Source organism: Euwallacea fornicatus, chromosome 22 (genome assembly GCF_040115645.1).
Source record: "Euwallacea fornicatus isolate EFF26 chromosome 22, ASM4011564v1, whole genome shotgun sequence".
Classification (NCBI taxonomy): domain Eukaryota; kingdom Metazoa; phylum Arthropoda; class Insecta; order Coleoptera; family Curculionidae; genus Euwallacea; species Euwallacea fornicatus.
This window is the reverse complement of record NC_089562.1, coordinates 2,877,016-2,897,105: the sequence shown is the minus strand read 5'-3', so window position 1 is coordinate 2,897,105 and position 20,090 is coordinate 2,877,016. Positions and strand designations below refer to the sequence as shown.

Below are 20,090 nucleotides of genomic sequence, written 5' to 3'. Positions count from 1 at the left end.
TCTAATTTACGATTTCATTATCGTCCAGACTGTAATGAAATATTTCCCATCCAGTATTGTAACACACTATTAGCGTCCTCGTGCGCTAATGTTCCTTTGACGACGTATAAAGAATTTTTCGCAGGAATAGCCATAATGAAACTTAACATATTCATCGATTTTCCAGTGATAAAGATAGACAAGAATCCCTCTTCCGACTTAGTGATAATGTCAATTAATGTCTTTTTAGACTGAGGCCCGACTTTTTTGGAAAAAAGGGATTCAATTTTGACCACTCCAAAAGAAGGGAATTTGAAGATAAGATTTATCACAATTCAAAAAATACTTTATTTTTCTTCTAAGGCGTATCACGTTTTTAAAAAAATCTTACAGATTACTTAAACTAAAATACCTAAAAAATATGAAATTGGGGCAATTTTTGCATAAGTAATTTAGTGGAGGCATATCGGACTAAATCTAATAGAACATAATGATCATTTGTACACTTCCTTTGCTGTAATAAAGGCTTAAAAATAACTTATTAAATTACTATATCATGTACGTAAAATACTTCAGTAATTTCCTAAATAAATAAACCACATAATCAGATTAATACATTTAGTCGCTTTGATGCTGATGCTTGGTGAACGTAAGGAACACCTAAAAATGATTAAGGCACCTACGTGCAACTAGCTGCATTGTATCACATCTTACCTGTTCTAAGCTGCTTTGTCCTAACGAATAATCCTCAATGCTCAATTCACCTTTTTTCGCACGTTCCAGAATCCCAAACATCTTGGACCAAGGCACGCTTTTATCCGTTATATAATAAGTCAAAAGCTCCTCGTGCTTCTCTCTTAAAACAGCACTCGGAAATTTATCGCGAATAAATTGCTCTATCTGTTCTGAGGCCGAACTGGCATCAGAAAAAATTTCAGTTGTTTTCTTAACTTTCACAATGAGGGTGTACCCTTCCGCAAATTTGCTCTTCAAATGTTGAGTTGATCCTAAACACTTGAAATTGCCGTTTACCATTATGGCAATGCGAGTGCACAAAGCTTCACATTCCTCCATACTGTGGGTCGTTAAGATTATTGTTTTGCCACTATCACGAACGTGACAGAGGACGTTCCAGAGGAAACGTTTGGTTGCAGGATCCATCCCTGCAAAAACTCACTTTCATACTCAAAGTTTTTAATGGGCGATTCGATAAAGACCTGTCGAAGGTTCATCCAAATACACCACTGGAGGATCTCCTATAAGTGCAACTGAAGTACTCAACTTCCTCTTGTTTCCTCCGCTAAGCTCCCTGACCTTTTTATCCAAATGTCTTCGATAATCGAAATCTGTGGCTAGTTTTAACGCAATCATATCGCAAAAACTGCGGGGAATGCCCCTCAATAAACAGAACATCGTCAGAGTTTCCCTCGCGGTTAAATCATCCAAAAGGGCGTCAAATTGAGGACAATATCCAATGTACCTCTGGACTTCCTTGGACGAGCTTTTGATGCTATTTCCGTTAACCCAGGCGTCGCCGTAAGATATTTTTATGTCCCCAGTGAGCATTTTGAAAGTGGTGGTCTTTCCGGCTCCATTAATGCCTAGCAGACCAAAACACTCATACCTCCTCACCCCCAGAGAGATTCCATTCACAGCTAGGAAATTTTTGTAGTATTTCGTGAGATCTTTGGTGTACATAGAATAGTCTCGATTTAGCTCATTTTCTGGGGTGTTCCAGATGTTATGTTTTTCGGCCAATACATCGGAATCAACGTTTTGGATGTCTGACGGGTATTTGGGGAAATATTTTTGCTCGATTTGGTAAGTTATCTGGGAAAATATCTTGTAGTCTATTGCCAGTAGCAGTAGGAGCAGAACGAATCCCACCGTAAAGGAAAACAGGAGGTTGCGCCCAATTCCAGGCGATTGCCACTTGAAATAGTGATCATCCAGGCCTGGAAAATTGTGTTAGAATTCTGATAAGAATTACGAGAAGTTTAACTGCCCGTACCTTTGCAAACTTCGCGCACAGCTGCACTTAAATCCCAACACTGGTCTTTGGTGAAGTTCGGATATTGTTGTTTACAAGTTTCGTAATAGGTGTTACAAAGTTTGTTGTAAGAGAACAATTTGTAAGTATCAAAGATGCCACTTGCTAATGAATAGTGCGGGACTGTTAAAAAGATCCAGTGAAGTGTGTTCCCCACATGCTCCAAATCGAAACCTGGAGTTCCAAGCAACTGCACCACGAGGAAGGCGGCACACCCTGAATTTTTTTTTATTCTATACGATCCGAAGCTCCTCACAAACTTACCAGTAAAAATGCTGAAAAACGTCATCCTTGTGAAGCCAGTCGAAGGAATATCAAAGAGAAATCCGGAAAGATAGATCATGGGCAGCATGCACCATCCGAAGTATAAGAAAATGAGGAAGAGTCTTCCTGTAATAAGAGAGAAATACATCAGAAAATTTCCTCGAGGTACCTGAGGATCGCGTAAGGAGGTCCGCTTTTTTCCGAGCGCGCTCAGCAGCTCAGCACAACGCTTGCGCCGAAGGGCTTATCCGCTTTTTTCCGAGCGCGCTCAGCAGCGCAGCAAAACGCTTGCGCCGAAGGGCTTATTGTGAATCCGACTGTATTACAAAATAGTAAACAAATAGCAACCCCCCCAATTTTGACAAAAATCGCTAAAAATGCGTGTGAAAACCGCATCCAGATGTTCAATAAATTCCTTCATGAACGTTCTTTAGAAATAAGTTAGCGAAAAAGTCGTTTTTCGGGTCTTTGAGGAGTCTTAAATGATTCTGGTAGAATCTTGGAAAACGTGTTAGAAAGAACCATACAAACAAATAAAAAAAAAAGATCTAAAAATTATCCAGGACCGCAACGTGAATTTTTCCCTATTTAATCAACTGCGCATATCCTGCGGTTTCTTTCCTTTTACCCCGTTAGGTTTTACATACATTCGCTTACCTATGTCCGAAAAAGTCTTGAATCCATCTTCTTGGAAACAAATTAACGTGATCATAAGGGCCGCAATGGTAGCGAGGTACGTGGTATAATCCCAGAATAAATTAGTTAACCAAAAGGCATGCACTTTAACTCCAGATACAAATTGAAGGTGTTTGGTTTGGCTCACTCGTTCTCTGATCACAAACAGAATGTAGAACGAAGATACAAAAGCCATGGAAAAGCATATGTTGAAGGCCAATTGAAAACCCATGTTGTTTCCTACAGTTGCGAGCAAACTGATCTAAAGATATTTGGAAATTATTGCTCGGCCTTGCATCATATAACCTATGAAGAATTTACTTGGGTATCAGCGCTGTAAGGTAAAGGATAATTGGTAATTCTTATACCACAATCATTGCATCCAACTATTTTTCTATAAATGGAATTCAACGCCAAGTTCAACGCTAGAGCCGGAGTGTGATACGGATCATTATTGAAGTAAACTGTATAATTTACATCGAAAAATGGGCCAGAAAACGGTGTAAATGAGGCCCCTCCGATGTAACGTCTTCGTACTGTAACTGGGGTTTTTGCAGTCTAAAATAATTATCTTTGTTTTCTTCTCACAACCATCAGACTACCGCAAAACCCACCAACGTTAATATTGTGTCTTTGATAGAACTGACATTGTTGAAAGCACTTCCAGCAACACTCTTATAGAAATCCGCGAATCCGCCACTGTGTTCCATCCCATCCACCAACGCCACTGGATCCTTGAACCTGCTCAGTTCCAGAGGCATCGCTGGGAGGTTCCCTATTCTGTTTTGCATTCTCACTACGATCATGGTGATGATCAGGAAGATCACAGGTATTAATACTTGGATCACTAATAAAATCCAGGATCGAATTATAGAAAAAATCTTCTTCAGAGTCATCGCTGAGATTTGGTTTAGGAGAAGTTCAGTGGAGGCGGTGATGCGAGGCGATGAACCGTCGGAGACTAAAATGAGTAAGAGATTCTTTGTAATAATCGAACAATTGCGGTTTGATTTTTACCTTTGTTATCCACCATTGTGCTGTTCCCATTCATTTCGTTGTTGAGTGTGGCGTTGTAGGTTTCTTCATGGACGTGATCAGCACCCACCCTAAGTGGTAAAATTCATAACAATGGTAAAGTGCGTAGTGTAACCGAGTAGTAAATTTGCAGTTTAATTGTGTTGAAAACTGTTTCGAATTAATCGCTATTTCCTTTTAAAGTAATATGCTATATCTCGGAAACTACGAAACACACGTTGAATTTATGTCTGATCAAATGAACCGATATTTACAGTCTGCAGTAATAGAAACGATCACCGTTTGCAGTTTAAATCTCTTCAAAAATTTTTCACCCACTATGAAACTCTGCTTTAAATACTTGGAGATTATGAATTTCCACAATCTTGATGCACAACTGATCGTGAGTAATTTCTAGGTTACTGGAGTAGTCTCTCAAGGAGAATCAAAGAAAACGTCATATCCGGCTCAGATATTGCCTCAACTTGGTACCAAAGCGAGGCCGACACACAGATATTATGGACAAATGCTCCCTGTGTAACAGATATCTACTGAAGACCTCTGGATTCTTCTTCAAGAGAAGACTTCTGGGGATCGTCTTTTTCCCGGAGAAAAATCGCAGGACAACGTTAGGGGAAGATTTGATTTGGGTGGTTCCCCGCCCACACCAAGAACTGAACTATTGCAAGACGATAAAAATAACATTTGCTAATTCTCCAAGCATCTGCTTCACACATCGAGAAACTGCTTCGCCCACGAAGCGTTTGATTGCTAGAAAGGAAGAGAAGAATGAAGTCTGCTACTAAACAAATAAAAGTAGATAAAGAATTAATTTGGGGAACGTGTATGAGCAAAAGTTGGAGATTTCCCGATGTTCAGAGAACAACGAGTTGATTCATTTGCATGGACAACGGTCGCCAAAAGCTCAAGATTTTGTGCACAACTCAATCTCCATGACAAACTTGAATCCTACATTTTCCTTCATGATTTTAATCGTTATTGTTGTTGAATATGGATCTTACCTTAAAAAAAAAAGAGTAAAATGCATGTAGACGAGAAAGACTCAGAAATTTTGAATGGTTGCGGATTTTTTTCACAAAAGCTCTTCGAGGAAGCATTTGAGAAAATTGTAGTTCCACCATTTTCTATTTTGCCCGTTAATTCTGTGAATTTTGGCAAACCAGGAAAGCTTTCGCAATTTAAGCCACTTACTTCATAAAAACATCCTCCAAAGTTGTTAAAGAGATGCCATAACTATTGATGCCCAGATAGGTGCACTGTTGCTCCAAATCTCTGAGCATCGTTTCAAAAATGTATGACTGACTTTCTGCTAGAAGATACGTCAGCTCCGACCCAACACTGCTGTGAACCTAAATAAAAATTCGCATCTGAATTAAGTGACTAAAAGTATGAAATTTTCATTGGACATCGCAAACTGTGCTGATTTAGGGAAAAATTATATGTTGCAAATTTTTAAGGATTTTCCGAGAATGAACTAGACTTTCTCACTGTTGAGAGTTTCAACGGCTGAGATCACGGAGCTTCAAAATATCTTGGAGAGACCGAATCGGTATCCATTCGAATCACGCCGTGTTGCTTCTGCGCAACGCTCAGAAGGAGCTTTTCTTGATTTGTATCTACCTCAATGTCAGCAATGTATTTCCTAAACAGCATCGTCACTTTCTCTGGATCACACTGCGGAGATTTATCCAGAATGAGATGATAACCCGCTCCGTACTTCTTCTTCAGGAAAAAGCTGCTTCCACAGCATTGTAATTCACCTCTAGCCATTATGGCTATTCTATCGCCGAGAAGGTCGGCTTCGTCCATAAAATGGGTTGTAAGAAGCAAGGTTCTACCTATAAGAGAACAGCAGAATAATTATTGTCAGATTTCCAGTTTCTTCGGCGCAAACCGGCTTTTTGTTTCAGTAAAAGATCCCACAAAGCCCTTCTGGCTGTTGGATCCATTCCCGCCGTGGGTTCGTCCAACATCACCACTTTTGAATTGCCGCACAAGGCAATTCCAACGCATAGTCTCCTCTTCATTCCTCCTGATAAGGTGCTGGATTTGGAATTTATCTTAAAACCATTTGATAGCTCCACTTTCTCGCCATTTAATAACAATTTTACTCACCTTATCTTGCAGCTCCAACAAGTTCACATACTTCGTAATCTCAGCTCCGATTTCCTGGCCCTTCAGACCCTTCAGGCGGCTGAAGAAATATATGTGTTCCGCCACTGTCAGGTCATCGAAGATTATATTGTGTTGCGGGCATAGGCCCAAACTGTTTCGGACTCCTTCCATATTTGACCTTATATCATATCTAGTGATGAGGAAAAATTCACGTAACACACTTTCAGTTCAATGGGATGTTTTCGTACCCATTTACAACAGCTGTCCCACTAGAAGGCGTAATCATTCCTGTTAGCATTGACATGGTAGTAGTTTTGCCTGCCCCATTGTGGCCCAGTAGTACCGTTATTTGGTCTTCATACATATTTAGAGAGAGATTCCGAACTGCTAATTTCTTCCCAAAAACACGTTTCAATTTTTTTATTCTAATGCCGATCTGCAAGTTCTTCGGTTCTACCTCGAAGAATTCGTTATTGTTTGTTACTGTGTCGTCGAAATCTTCAATTCCTTAAATTGCATCATTAAAATCCTCTTAAGAAAATCTTCAATGAAGACTAACCGGAATTCCTCGGTTGTCCGCACCAAAACTCTGATGTGAACGGAAAGTACCATTTCTTGGGAACTCCATAAGAACCAGGGAAAACTGTCTCTACATAGAGAGCTATCAGCAAATAGATTATACTATCAAGTAACAGCATTGTCATTACTATTCCTAGGGAGAGATCATCATCTGGGGTATTTGGTTTCCAAATATTATCAAATTGTACCCCTGAAATGTTCCGGGACTAGAGAATAAAGCCTAATTTCGCTATCCAAACTGACCTTCTCCAGTACCCTCATACATCAAAACGATTTGAAATCCAAACGCCATGGCAGTATTCGCCCCAATACTGGATGAAAGCTTGGTACCTAGTGAGAGGGTATCGTAGTTATTTTGCAGGAATGAGAACGGAGCGTATGAAAGAAACCACATAACTCCTGCTATGGTGGCTGCAGTGTTTGCTGAAATCGAGAATCGAGTTGGAGAACGAAATATTAAACTTTAGTAATTTATGTGATGAGATGTAGATCTACAGAGACGTGAAAACATTTCAGGAAATAATAATCATTTAAAGCCGCGAATCAATTTAGAAAATACAGGAAGTTTCCAAAAGAATGAAGTTTCTGGCAAATTTCTGAAATATATGAAACTTCACCAGTAAATGGAGAAATAACTCCGATGGCTTCAGGAGTTCACAATGACCACATGAATAGGTTTAATAAAGAATTCATATTCCCTGGATTTCTGATGCCAGACTTGAGTTTTGGAAATCTCACATGGAGTTCATGTGATTCAGATGTATCATTAATTGTTTCAAAAACGCGTGAGTTCATATAGTCACAAAGATCATATTTTAGCAAGTTGGTCATTACAGAGTTTTGTTTTTCCTTTAGGCTCTCTTTCAAGTTCAGTTAATGTTAAGGTGAACAGGCTTCTGATTAATTTTCTGAAAACCACTTGAACTCATGAAATGGTAAAGAAAAAACTCGTTGACATCCTTCACAAGGTTTTCTAAAAGAGCAAGGAGGAGGTTTTCGGGGGTCTTTATCGACAACCTCAGAGTTCTTAAATTTCTAGATTTTTAGAGAAAATTGCGATAATGTGCTCTCACCGCTCTCTAAAGAATAGAAATTTCTGTTCATGGAAAAACCAGAAGAACATGTGTTAAAGAGTTTTCTCGTTTTCATGAGTCCTCGAAAATATCGTGTATTTTTGAGCAGAAGCTCAGAATTCTTAAAGAATCTTCACTTACCTTTTGAAAAGAAGACGCTGATGGCGAAACAAAAAGTGATGGTCGAACATACATAAAATAGTAAGAAGATGAACAAGACGAGTGGGTTTGCGTATGTAAACACCGTGTATTCACTGTTAGTGTACCAGCGCACTTTCAACAGCACTATCATCAGAATTATCGACACTAGCAAATAGCTGAAGCTTTTGAGAAACCAGGCAACCCAGTGGAGCCAACTTGGAAGGCCCATAATTTTCATTGCTTCCTGAAAAAATGACTAAGAAAGGGCAATTTCGACGACACTTCTTCTCATACCTTAAGCTGCTTCTCCTTCTCTGCAGTTATAGACTTTACGGTGTTAATACAAGGGTAGACGAAGCTCAGCATAATAATGATGCTAACAAAGGACTTTAGAGGCGTGAGGAGTAAATCCTCTTTCCAAGCTGCGTATGGAAATCTTCTCATGTTCACGAACGGATATCCTAGACTTCGCAATTGCAACAAATCACTTATGTCGAGATTTCCAGAAATGTTGTAACCTGCCTTGTACAAAGTAACCAACGTCGATAGAAGATGTTGTAGCGTTATGAATCCTTCCGTGAAATAATCTAAAAAATACCGTAATAGTGAGAATTGCAAAAGACGATAAAATCGATGATAAAATAATTGTATGGCGAGAAGAGTTTCCTCACTTGGTGTTGCTCCACTGGTACTATTGGGGCTTCTGGGTCCAGCAGTTTGAAATAAGGGATATATTAAGTTGGTGTGCCAGTTATTCTGCTCTAACAAGGATCTTGAGAAGCGGAGCTCTGCAGGAAATCTAAAACGTTACTAAAAGTTTGAACAAAAAAAGAACACATTTGACGTAAGTTCTTCCTTACCGGATAGAAATATCCACGTTCTCATCCGGCCCTAAATCAGTTCTATTAATTAAACTATCTTGAAATTGGATAGCTGCAAATGTATTGTTTCTTCCACTAGTTATATAATAATCAACCATGTCAGCCGAATTATTGAAGGATTCTACTTGGTTGAAAAAGGGAATGAAGAGAGACATTATTGCGTCTATCGCTTCATTGTGAGGAGAGTAAACCAACGTGTAAGTGCTAAAAATACCTGTTTAATTATGCATAGTTTTATCTGACGGATTTGATTCTGCGGGACCAGCGAAGCGAGGCCCTGCCGTATAATGCAAGTGATACGAAATAGTGTTTCCTGAAGAGTTTCATATACGATTTTTTCCAATATTGCCGTCCGACGAAGATGTTGCAAGAAACTGGCATAGATTTAACAATATTGCTAATTGCGTTTCTTGACCATTGTTGTCGCTGGTCCCATTTCTTAACTGAGCTATAAAAGCCAGAACCTGAACTAACCTAAGCTATCGGCAGGTCACTAGTTACGACATGAAATCCGTTGAGTTGCAGGTTTTCATTAAGAAAACTGGCACTTCTTTACTTTGTCAAAATGAGAGGAAAACTACTAAAAATACGGGATGTTAAAAAAAAAAGTTTAAGGCAATTAAAGAGGTAATAGTATAGAGCAAAATGAACCAAAAAGCCTTGGGAAATATGAATCTGCAAAGGGGCACTTTCGGAGATGTGGAGGGTCATTCTTTTTTTTAGACATTTATTTGCAGTGTTTATTACGCACAAAAAAAACCAAGAGAAGCTTCTGGCGAGACCAAAAAATAAAATTACATATGGTGTTTGTGCTACCCTCCTTCCGTTTGCAAGCGGGCCCCCTTGTCGCACGACACGTCTGCACGAACGACCACCGAGCTCTCTCTGAAACCCCTTCATGGGTTCGCATTTATTGGCATTTTTTTTCATTAATTCGTAGCTGCAGCTCCTCGAGGCTGTTTACAGGAGTGGCATAGACTAACGTTTTCAAATATAAAAACAAAATAAGTCTAGAAGATTTAAATCGGGCGATCTTGCAGGCCGTAATGCAGGTCCGACCCTTCCCACCCGCCTATATGGAAAAGTTCAGTGTAAATGCTCTCCAACCGCGGGTGAGAAATGAGCTCGAGCACCATCGTACGGGAACCACGTTCGTTGCCTTTGGTCTAAAGGAATGTCGTCCAAAAGACCACCCATTATGTCCTGCAGACAGTTTAGGTGAGCAGCGCCTGTTAATCGATTTAATAATGTTTGGTAAATGTTAAAGAAACAAATCCATATGTCCGAAACGGTTACTTTGAGTTTTCGTGTTACTAAGACTTTTTCGTTTGTCCTAGTTCATACTATTACCCTTTTAAATTTTGTACATTTTTTTTAACACCCTGTACGTAGGCAACTTGTAGTTCAAGTCAACACTTTTAAAACTACAAATTTAAATTTTACTCCTGCAAAGCGGAAAATTCCGAATCTCAAAAAACAATCAGAAACATGCGCAGGAAATCCTGACCAACGTACGGCGCTTTTCCGGCTATTTCTGACAGGCCGGAATCCGTTTCCGCCTATCTCGAAACAGACTTTTAGAATAAACAAATTCGGTTACGATGCCTAACAACAACAAACTCTTAACACACATATCTGCTTACATACTTGAATATATTAGAATAATCGGTGTCGTTTCCTCCCATCAGAGATGTTCCCAGTATCTTCTTCACCTTCCTAATGTAGGTGATGTTAGGTCCCGCAGGAGTTTCACAGAATCCGGGAATGTCGAATGGAATGGTGCAAAATGGATTATATTCTATCGCATCGTGGGGTTCTGGAGACACCAACCTCCTTATTAAGACTAACAAAATCGAGAACAAAACAGGTGCTATGATCTCGATAAGGGTCTGTAAAGGTTTTCGGTATTGTAGCACCCAGTTTTTCCATAAAAGAAGACAAAATTTGTCCCATTTTTGACCCATATCTGGAACAAGTGAATTTTACTGGCGGTTCCATGGAAAACATTGAAAATAAATAATTTTAGAAAAGCTCTTCGTATTGAAAGTCTCACTTCTATGCTCTAAAGTAATAATAAGAAAGCATAGTGTTACTCAAAACACGAGCCCTGGAATGGAGAATCAGTTTAGATGGAGGAATTCTGTTGAGGGATTTCTTCGATAAGTGAAACCACGTCAACGCCAATTTGGTTTACATAAAACGGAGTGTATCTAATTTGCACTTATATCAAAAAATGAAAAAGTTTTGGTCTAAGTAGGAAGAGGGAGAATGCTTAATTGGGCAAGTTGCACACTGTGATTTCGATCACATCCCGACACCGACGCAGCTTCCACACGAAGAGAAAAAGAGAGCAAAAACTACTTCGGTTATCCCTTAATTACTAATCCTGAGGAATTCCAACCAGGGGCGTACCACCACCAAGAACCGTTACGGGCTATGGCTACGCCGGATCCCATAAACCGCGGCCATCTGGGGAATATCTGTACTAGTCGCTTTCCTGGGAATACCGTAGGCCCAACAAATTGACCATCACGGCAATAGTCCCCACCGAGAAAGCTTCCTTTGACTAGTAGCATATTCCCCAGCCAAAACGTACCCTTAGTTTTGGCCTGATGAGCCATGTGGGCTGGCACTCAGATGGTATTCTCCGCATAAGTATCGCCGCACATGGGCGTAACTTACGGGATAAAATACAAATACATGACAAAACCAAAATTAACAACAAACAAAAAAAAACAATAACTTAAAGTCCCTAACAAATTCTGATCAATTCAAAATTCAGGAAGGTTTTTCTGGAGGTTTGTACTTATTAAAGATATCCATATGTTTTTCAAGCATATTTCCGTAGAAGCTAATTTTGCAAAAGGGTGTTGTTGGGGATTATGCCCAATACCACTTATTGAGTCAAGACACCTAAACTATTGTCCAGTTGATTGAAACCCAACACAATTAATAGCATAGACAAATCACTGGGCATAATTTAGGTCTTAGACTAAACAAAAACTAACTTTATTATTATTACGTTGACAGGGTGCCACTCAAAGGCGACCAGTCAGCTACTCAAAGGCGATAAGTCAGCTACTCAAAGGGGACCAGTCAGCTACTCAAAGGGCGACCAGTCAGCTACTCAAAGGAGACCAGTCAGCTACTCAAAGGAGACCAGTCAGCTACTCAAAGGGGGACCAGTCAGCTACTCAAAGGGGGACCAGTCAGCTACTCAAAGGAGACCAGTCAGCTACTCAAAGGAGACCAGTCAGCTACTCAAAGGGGGACCAGTCAGCTACTCAAAGGAGACCAGTCAGCTACTCAAAGTGTTTTTTAGACTTTAGTTCAGTTGTTCGGTGTTGTTTGTTTTGCTTTAAATAAAACTCAAAGTGTGACCCTGCATCAGGAGCATGTTTAAACTCGGTTCAGCGCCGTATAAGCTGTGGTCCTTCGATAACTCAACTTTTGGCACATTAAGTAACAAGTGCCCCCCTTTGCGTCGGGGTAAGACGCCGAATGCCAGATTGCTGCGACAGGTGTTGATTCTGACTTACTCCATCACATCTCAGAAATGAAGAATAATGATATTTTCTTTGCTATTTGCTTTAGACTCTACAAAAGGAACTTTCAAAAACACAGTGATGCCAAATTCAGAGTTCTGTGCACAAACGGCGAAGAAAAATGGGATTGGTAGAAGTTTAGTGTTGACTTGAAGGAGTTGTATGATTTAAGTAATAACAAAAAAGGTGTTTTAAACATCTTTGGTGCTTGTAGACGATATTTAAGATTGATCATCGGTATCGGCCCCATAAGACATGTAAGGAAATGAAGCTACATACACCTAAATAGGCAGAAACCATAAAGAGTTCTATTGAGGAAAATTTGGTAAAATTTCGCGAAATATGGTTTCCAGCAACATTTGGCCAAATTCAACGATCTCCATTTAGTTTTCTACAGATATCGTGGGTTGGTTGAGTAGCAAAGTAAAAAATTATAAAACTGAAGTTATACGAGGGAAGTCCGTAAATTTTTTACAAACGAGATTCCCCTATTTGCCTGTAGGAACAATTTTTGTCAAAGAAGAGAAAATAGTAAAGAGCTGAAATAACCCCACGATTTTCAGGTTGTTTTATGGGGTATTCACCTGCACCATTTTCCTTGAACTCGACGAAGCATAAAATCTCCCTAAATTTTCAGCCTAAGTATTAAACGCTTTCGTGTTTGCGAATTTCACCCCCGCAAACAGCACCCTGAGGTGTGAAGTAACCTCAATCAAAGAGAACGGCAAATTCTTTATCCTTAGTTTAACCCCATTTCAAACGCAATTCTTTCATGGAGAAATCGACATCAATCGTTATCAATGGATACACTGGAGGGCCTTTCACTTCGTGAAATTTTAAAGAACTTTTGCGACTGCCCTTGTGAGCGCTTTGTGGGGTTTGGTTGGTACCTCAGGTGCACATATGAAAAATATTTTTCTTTGAAGACTTCGAAGTTTCTTCAAAAAATTTATAAAGGGCCGAAATCGCCTGCCTGCAGGGAAAATGGAGTAAAACGAATTTTGATATTTTTCATGGAAATTTCAAAGCTTGAAAAAAATTGAAATTGACATATACGTATTTTATTGTATATAGTGTGTAAGTGCAGTTGAATCGCCAAAAGTTGTGTCAAATATTAAAATTTTACATAAGGGACCTGTTGGACAAAGAGATGACTCCGCGAATCGTAGCGGGAAAAGCATCTAGCTCTAGAGAAAATACCGTCAAAGGGAGCTCTCACCCATGAAAATGTATATTTCCCCATAGGGACCTGCGCTTTTGCTGCGTTTATTGCACTACTGCATTTACAAAAAAATTAATTCGGTATTTTCTCACTTTATTCTTTCAATCTGAGCTGTGCCATGTTTCTCCTAGACAAGGGAGAAGTGCGCATCCATCTTAAAAATCGGAACAAGTAACACGAATACCAAGGATTGAACTCATTCGCCAGTAAGTCCATTGAGCTTGAAACGTTTCGTATGTGACCATGAACCCTGACTATAGATTGTTCAATTGTAGTGAATAATCAGCTGAGCATGATAAATAAACCGTATTAAACTCTTAATGCGACGACAATAATCTCGATGTTATATCACGGTTAATCGCATGTAATTTACTTTAAAGCTCTTGTGCCCCTTAAACAATATTTCATAAGAATAAAATCATCATTCTCGTCATCAAATAATGTTCGAGGTTAAATTGTTTGCGTTGACATTCGATCAATTATTTTTTGATTTTAAAAATTTTCAATTTGATTAATCATTCCAAGTGGATTACTTACGATTGTCCCGAACATTCCGTTCATGGCTATTCCCTGCGTTGGACACATTTGGTATTAAACTATAGGAACAATCACGATTCAAACGCGACATTGTTCGACTTGTTCTATTATTGTTGTGAGATAATTAAATTGACCGACGTGCAACTGACCGAAAATAACTTGGACATATCACTATTGTTACAATTATATCAGAGGATCATAGAGATTTCAATTCTTATTCTAGAACTAAGAGTCGTCGTCGTGAACGTTGAAGGTTCGATAGACGTTGGTACTGGGTGTTGCTTTGCTTGTAGGCCAACATAGCGATGATACGGAGTGAGCATAACACGCAAGTAATGACCTTGCTTAGGTTCCCCGAATCCCTGATACAGCGGATGAATCGTTCGTTGATATAATAGTTTCGGTGACGTAATTGGATTTGGAACCATTTGTACCCGTAAATCAGGTCGATTTTTCTTGAAATTATTGGAAATGTGAGTGGTATTGGCGGATTGAAACAGTGAAACCAGCTAAGACTCCTTCAGACGCAAGCAAGAGTAATTTTTGAATGATAATTTCTCTATATTTGGGAAACTAATATCCTACATTTTCATATAAAACGTCTTTTTTTATTTGTTATTAATTAATGTTAATTTTGACATGAAATTCGCTCTCTAGTCGCCCCACTTCGTTGTCCGGTAATGTAAGGACGAATAGGAACAGATCATTAACGAATTTCAAGGAGAGTCTTGGAGAAAAGTCTCTTTAAGTTGAGAATTTTCAGTGATAACTCTAAAATAGGTAAAATGTATTGGAGGGAATTCTCTCTCTCGCGGCCATTCCATAGGTTGCAATCGATCGTTATAGGTAAAGAGAAAATTAAATCGATTGTGACGTTCGCGAAAAGCGGACGATTGACTAAATTTTACAAAAAATGGTATTTGTGGAGGAAATGTCGGTCTGTTTGAAAATTTCCATTTCGTATTTTATTACTTATTTCATGCCTACCGCGCCCAGTTCCGCGTAAACAATAAAAATTTTACACTTTCATTCAAATAATTTTATTTCATTCTTGGAAACTAGTTTTTTTTCCATGGGACACCCTATATGTTCCTCAACATTATCAACCTACGACTTTTAGGAAACAAATTCACAAACCTTACTACAACCACGTATCTTCACCAGTTTTTCCGTGATTCGCGCCTGCGCGGAGCCATTGAACTATTGTCACCACATTTAGAACGTTAAAATTTTACTTTTCGATATATTATAGAATATCCTGCACACTAAACCGTTTTTATACATGACTTTGTCACTGGGATTCGTTTATTCATAGATAACCCAATAATTTCGAGTAATATGTATAAGAATCGATGGCAGTACGCTTTCAATGCTTAAAAAAAATAGATTTTACAAGATTTTTTAAATTCTTGGAAACTCGATCTGCCGACCACGATAAACACTGTATATCGTTCAATATTATAAGCTTTCGGACTAATTTGTAAGTATTTTTAGCTGCATCTATACTTTTAGATATCTAATCATTTAAGCTTTCATAATCTTCAGGCTTTAAAATTTTGTATAATAAATTCAGCTATATTTTATGGGCTAAATATGAACTTTCTGATATGGAACGGCCTTCAGATTGTGCTATTTTTTAGACTTATTGCCCAGAAAAATGAATTTACCTATGAACGACATTGTGCCAATTTTTCCGACTTTTCCGAGGTACAAAGATTAGTAACTCTATGTTTTCAACGTTTTTCACAGGGAGCTTTTCACGCGATTCTCTTTAGCTTTCTAAAACTCGATTTTTTTCTTTGGGGCCCTATATACACGGTGTTTCCTAAGTACGGTGCATAACTTCGGGAGCGCATTCTACAGCTAAACTAAAGGTAATTTTGTTATATAGACTGTATCCCAAAAGTGCTTCGCTGCGGAAGTACGGGGTGTGAAAACTTCTTTAAAAATTGCAATTTTTTAAATATTTCCCAAACTACTTGAGACATTTTAATGGAATTTTAATGAAACAGACAAGTACACAACAAAAAAATTAATATCTTCATACAAGTAATTCATCTCTTAAGAAGAATAAAAAAGAATGAAAAAATTTAGCTACAATGTTTTTTATTTATTTACTCGAAAACGGTGCGTCCTACGAAAAATAGCCAAGAGACGTTTGTTCTTCCAAATCGAACACATAATTAAAAAAGGAACAAAATATTGGAAAAGAACAGTGGCGTACCACATTTTTCCTTTAAAATATCCAGCACTCATCCTGCCCGCACGCCACTGGTTACACAATAGCCACTGTTTTTAGCGTAAAATGCGCACCGTTGCTGACTCTCAAACCCTGCAAAATTTCATTAAAATGTCTCGAGTAGTTTCGGAGACATTTAAAAAATTGCTATTTTTTTAAGAAATTTTCACACCCCGTATTTCCGCAACGAAGCACTTTTGGGATACAGTCTATATAACAAAATTACCTTTAGTTTAGCTGTAGAAAATGCTGCCGAAGTTACGTACCGCACTTAGGAAACACCCTGTATATACTGCATGCATTGGGCCCTGTGTACAGGGCGTTTGGCAAAACGAATAGAACGTTTTCCCTGGGCGATAGACGTGGTCATTTTGCATCCCTACAATCGTATTTATCCTTATGTCGTTTTTGAAATATGGGCCAAGGTGGTGAGTAGGGAGGTCAGAGGGACAAGTAAATGCGTTAGAAATGGAGGGTTTCCTTTTGAAAATGAAGTTAATTTAAAATTATATTTTTTAAGTTAAAACAAGCGCCCAAAATTTTAAAATGATATTTAAATTATTTAAATATTTAAATTAGGATTATTTAAAAAAGGAAAAGGATTATTTAAATTTAACACAGCTTATGTCCTCGTTAGAGCAATATTTCCTTTTGTGTTTAATTTCATGAAATATAATTTCGTGCTATGCCATAGAGAGGTTTTTAAGACTATTTTAGTTTTTTCAGCTAGCGCCGCATTGGAGAAAATTTTCTTTAAAATGGAAGAATAAATTGGAACCAAAGTATTTTAACACATTAATTTATATATATATATATATATATATATATATATATATATATATATATATATATATATATATATATATATATATATATATATATATATATAATTGTTTGTAGCATTAATTTTTAATTAATTTTTGTTTTGCCTTAACAATATGCATATTAACAATATAAAAAAAATACATTTCCGAATGCGAAAAGTATTTAATACTAAACAAATGAACTTCACTGTATCAAATCAATTATTTCGTATGGAAACCTAAGAAGCACGATATCTCAAACACGATGAGCAGTTTGTATGAGGTTAAACACCGTTGTGTAGATTCGAAATGACCCCATCTATCTCACATTGAAAATTTTCTATCGCGGCACCGAACACTCCGTATATTATTGAATATTAGAAATTTACCACTTACAGCAAGCAATCCTTTAATACACAATTTCGCCTACCCTTACCAGGTCTCTAGTAATTTGAACTTGAGCAAAGTCAAGCGGAGAATTTTAACACACTTGTTCGGTTATATTGAGAGCACACTTTATACTATATACTGTCTATTACGCGTTGTTTAAACGTGTGACCCGTTAAAGTTTTTTCTAGGAGTTTGCCTACTTTAGTTTTGAATGGCAGCTAATTCACCAAAAAGAGCTTTTCAAAACAATAGACAGGACTGAATTGTGTGCGTCCCGATAATGGGGACAGTTCCAGGAATTATTCCATATAATAGGTGGAATTTTCTTGGAGAATCACCCGTTAATTAATTTGCTATCAGTGTCATAATATTGACTCGTTGATTTCATGGAAAGGTGTATTGTTCTTTGTAATAATTTGTTTGGCCTGCCTATGTTAGCAGTATTGACAAATCTTACCTGACTAAATTTAGTATTTTCTCCAACTACCAAACCAAAAAGGGAACTTTACGAACACGTAAACTGGAGGATGTAATTGTAGGTTAAGAAAATCCGAAATGCTGAAAATAAGCTGACTTTCACCTTGGCATTGATGACGCGCCTGCCTGGAAAAGCGAGTTCGATCCAAAACGTGGAAAATGTAGCAATCGTAGATCAAAATTGGCGTTTGTTAGACTGAATTTTAATCATTACATTGAAGGTTTGGTTACTTGCTATGGACAAAAGGTAATAAGTGTACATGTAACGAGTATATTTGCAGGTGCGGAAATGGTACTCCGAAAAGGGAGATTAGCTTATCATTACGTAGATGTATTGTTGTACTTTCATTGAGAAAGATAAACGACTGAAGGTAATTTGGAATTGTCCACGTGTTAAGACTTAGTGAACCAAGTCTTGATGTCTTCATCGAGCGAGTTAAAACCCCAAGTTGCGCCCCTGCACATCTTGCATTTGTTGCCTCCCAGATGTCGCGATCCGTTAGATTCTCTAGAAATGGTTTATGGTTCAAATTCTTCGTCTTTCATACTCAAGTTATAAATGTGCATCGGAGGTGATTTTTGGGTACCGGAATTCTCCACCATTACCTTTGGGGGTGCCATCACGTCCCGTTTGGGATAAAGGCAATATTCGGGTCACGGGATAACCTACCCAGGCCTGGTGAAATGGGCATTCCTCGGGTGAAATGCGCTCCGACTAAGAGTACGCCTATGTCTGCTGACCATCAGCTTCCAGCACTAAGGGCTGGGAGGAGCTGGGAATTATTATTATCTTCTTTCCTATCACGATTGTCACTCATCAGTCGAAGGCGGATCGATACACCGCCAATTCACAATCATAACTCATGCTCTTCATCGGATCGCGATCATTCAATCCTACATTTCTGCAACTAAGTCTTAGTCATAGTTATGTGTTACAAGTCAGTGAATAAACCGTGTTAATGTTTGAAGGGTTGTCCTAATTCCACGACCTTCGGGAGATCCCACGTGTTTACCTTGCTAAGCAGGTATCTAGTCCGTCCTGGACTCTCTTGAGCAGAGGGTCAACATTGGTGCTTCGAACCGATAAGTGTTACAAGTGGTGCTCGCGTGTGAGCGCTCTCGCACAACAATCGCGGGTGGTATCTCCAACCTCCAAGGAAGGAACCCCTGCACATCGCTCAACGGGTTTCGAGAAAGGTCCTGAATCATCCTGAAAATTGGTCAGATCTGAAAAGTTTGGGAAATCGTCAAAAAAAACTTACGAATTTTTCGACGGGGTAAATGTGAAATCGGTCCCTGCAAGGGCGTAGTAGCGCCTGCTTCGTTAGTGCCCTTTTTCTGGGCGAATTTGAGTAATAAAAGTAGAAAGAATGTTTCGTTTTAATTCACTTGTTACATTATCGAAGTTGACATAGGAAGAAATAGGAAAGATGAGACAGAAACGGATATGGAGGCAGAAGTAGAAAAGCTAGCACCTTTTTTCGAAAAAAAACGCTGTGCGTATTCCGCCAATTCTGGAAGCTTCGGCCCAGATTTCTGACCAGTTCTGATGTTGGTAAATAAATAACTGTTACTTCACGACTAACCCTCTCTGTCACGTTTGCAGTAACTACGAACTTGAATGGTGTATCTGCTTCTCTCGACCATTTTTCTTTGCGACCCCATTTCTCAGCAGAATTATGGGATCAAGATAGCCGCTTCCATAACGTCACTTCTTACCAATTCCCGATGAGAAATCATCTTTCCTCTATTTAAAAATTAAACCATATTTTAGGTACTCCTAACAGGTGACGAAACGGGTGTCATTTCGGAAGCAGTTACGTAACGAATACGGTTACCTCCATTTCATAATTCATATAGTCCGTGAGCCAATTGTTGCAGGTCTGCAGATGCGGGACGCGGCTTGAGTGAGTCCGGGGGCATATTATTTTTTTGTCGTTTTGTCATGGCTTAGAAAAATTTGGAAAAAAAATGCCTATGAATTTGACCAGTGCCGCGTTGCAGGACATCACTTCTCGTCCCGCAAAATCTCAGTCCTTAGTTAAAATGATGAATTTTCCAATCGGTCAAATAAACAGCTGAAGC

At 38.6% G+C, this 20,090-nt stretch overlaps 1 protein-coding gene and 1 long non-coding RNA gene across 4 annotated transcripts; one reads left to right on the top strand and one right to left on the bottom strand.

Moving 5' to 3' along the window:
- Nucleotides 1-303: 303 nt before the first annotated feature.
- LOC136346260 (phospholipid-transporting ATPase ABCA3-like) lies at nt 304-18,082 on the bottom strand. 3 transcript variants are annotated; one of them, XM_066295279.1, is made up of 22 exons: nt 17,986-18,082; nt 10,440-10,758; nt 8,772-8,996; nt 8,583-8,710; nt 8,206-8,498; nt 7,912-8,155; nt 6,941-7,120; nt 6,678-6,887; nt 6,367-6,625; nt 6,119-6,308; nt 5,898-6,063; nt 5,624-5,841; nt 5,195-5,352; nt 3,986-4,074; nt 3,583-3,929; nt 3,290-3,526; nt 2,951-3,230; nt 2,294-2,419; nt 1,991-2,245; nt 1,197-1,934; nt 694-1,142; nt 304-639 (listed from the first exon to the last, which is right to left on the bottom strand). In XM_066295279.1, the coding sequence occupies exons 2-22, from the start codon at nt 10,754-10,756 to the stop codon at nt 598-600; spliced, it is 5,151 nt and encodes a 1,716-aa protein (XP_066151376.1). In that variant the 5' UTR covers nt 10,757-10,758; nt 17,986-18,082; the 3' UTR covers nt 304-597. The 3 variants fall into 3 exon arrangements, with proteins under 3 accessions (XP_066151376.1, XP_066151375.1, XP_066151378.1); XM_066295278.1 differs by lacking the exon at nt 17,986-18,082 and adding an exon at nt 14,097-14,391; XM_066295281.1 differs by lacking the exon at nt 17,986-18,082 and having other exon boundaries at nt 8,772-9,006; nt 10,440-10,501.
- LOC136346266 (uncharacterized) lies at nt 9,877-18,973 on the top strand. The gene is made up of 3 exons (XR_010733273.1): nt 9,877-10,010; nt 18,068-18,226; nt 18,287-18,973. It is a non-coding gene; the product is annotated as an uncharacterized lncRNA (long non-coding RNA).
- Nucleotides 18,974-20,090: the final 1,117 nt, after the last annotated feature.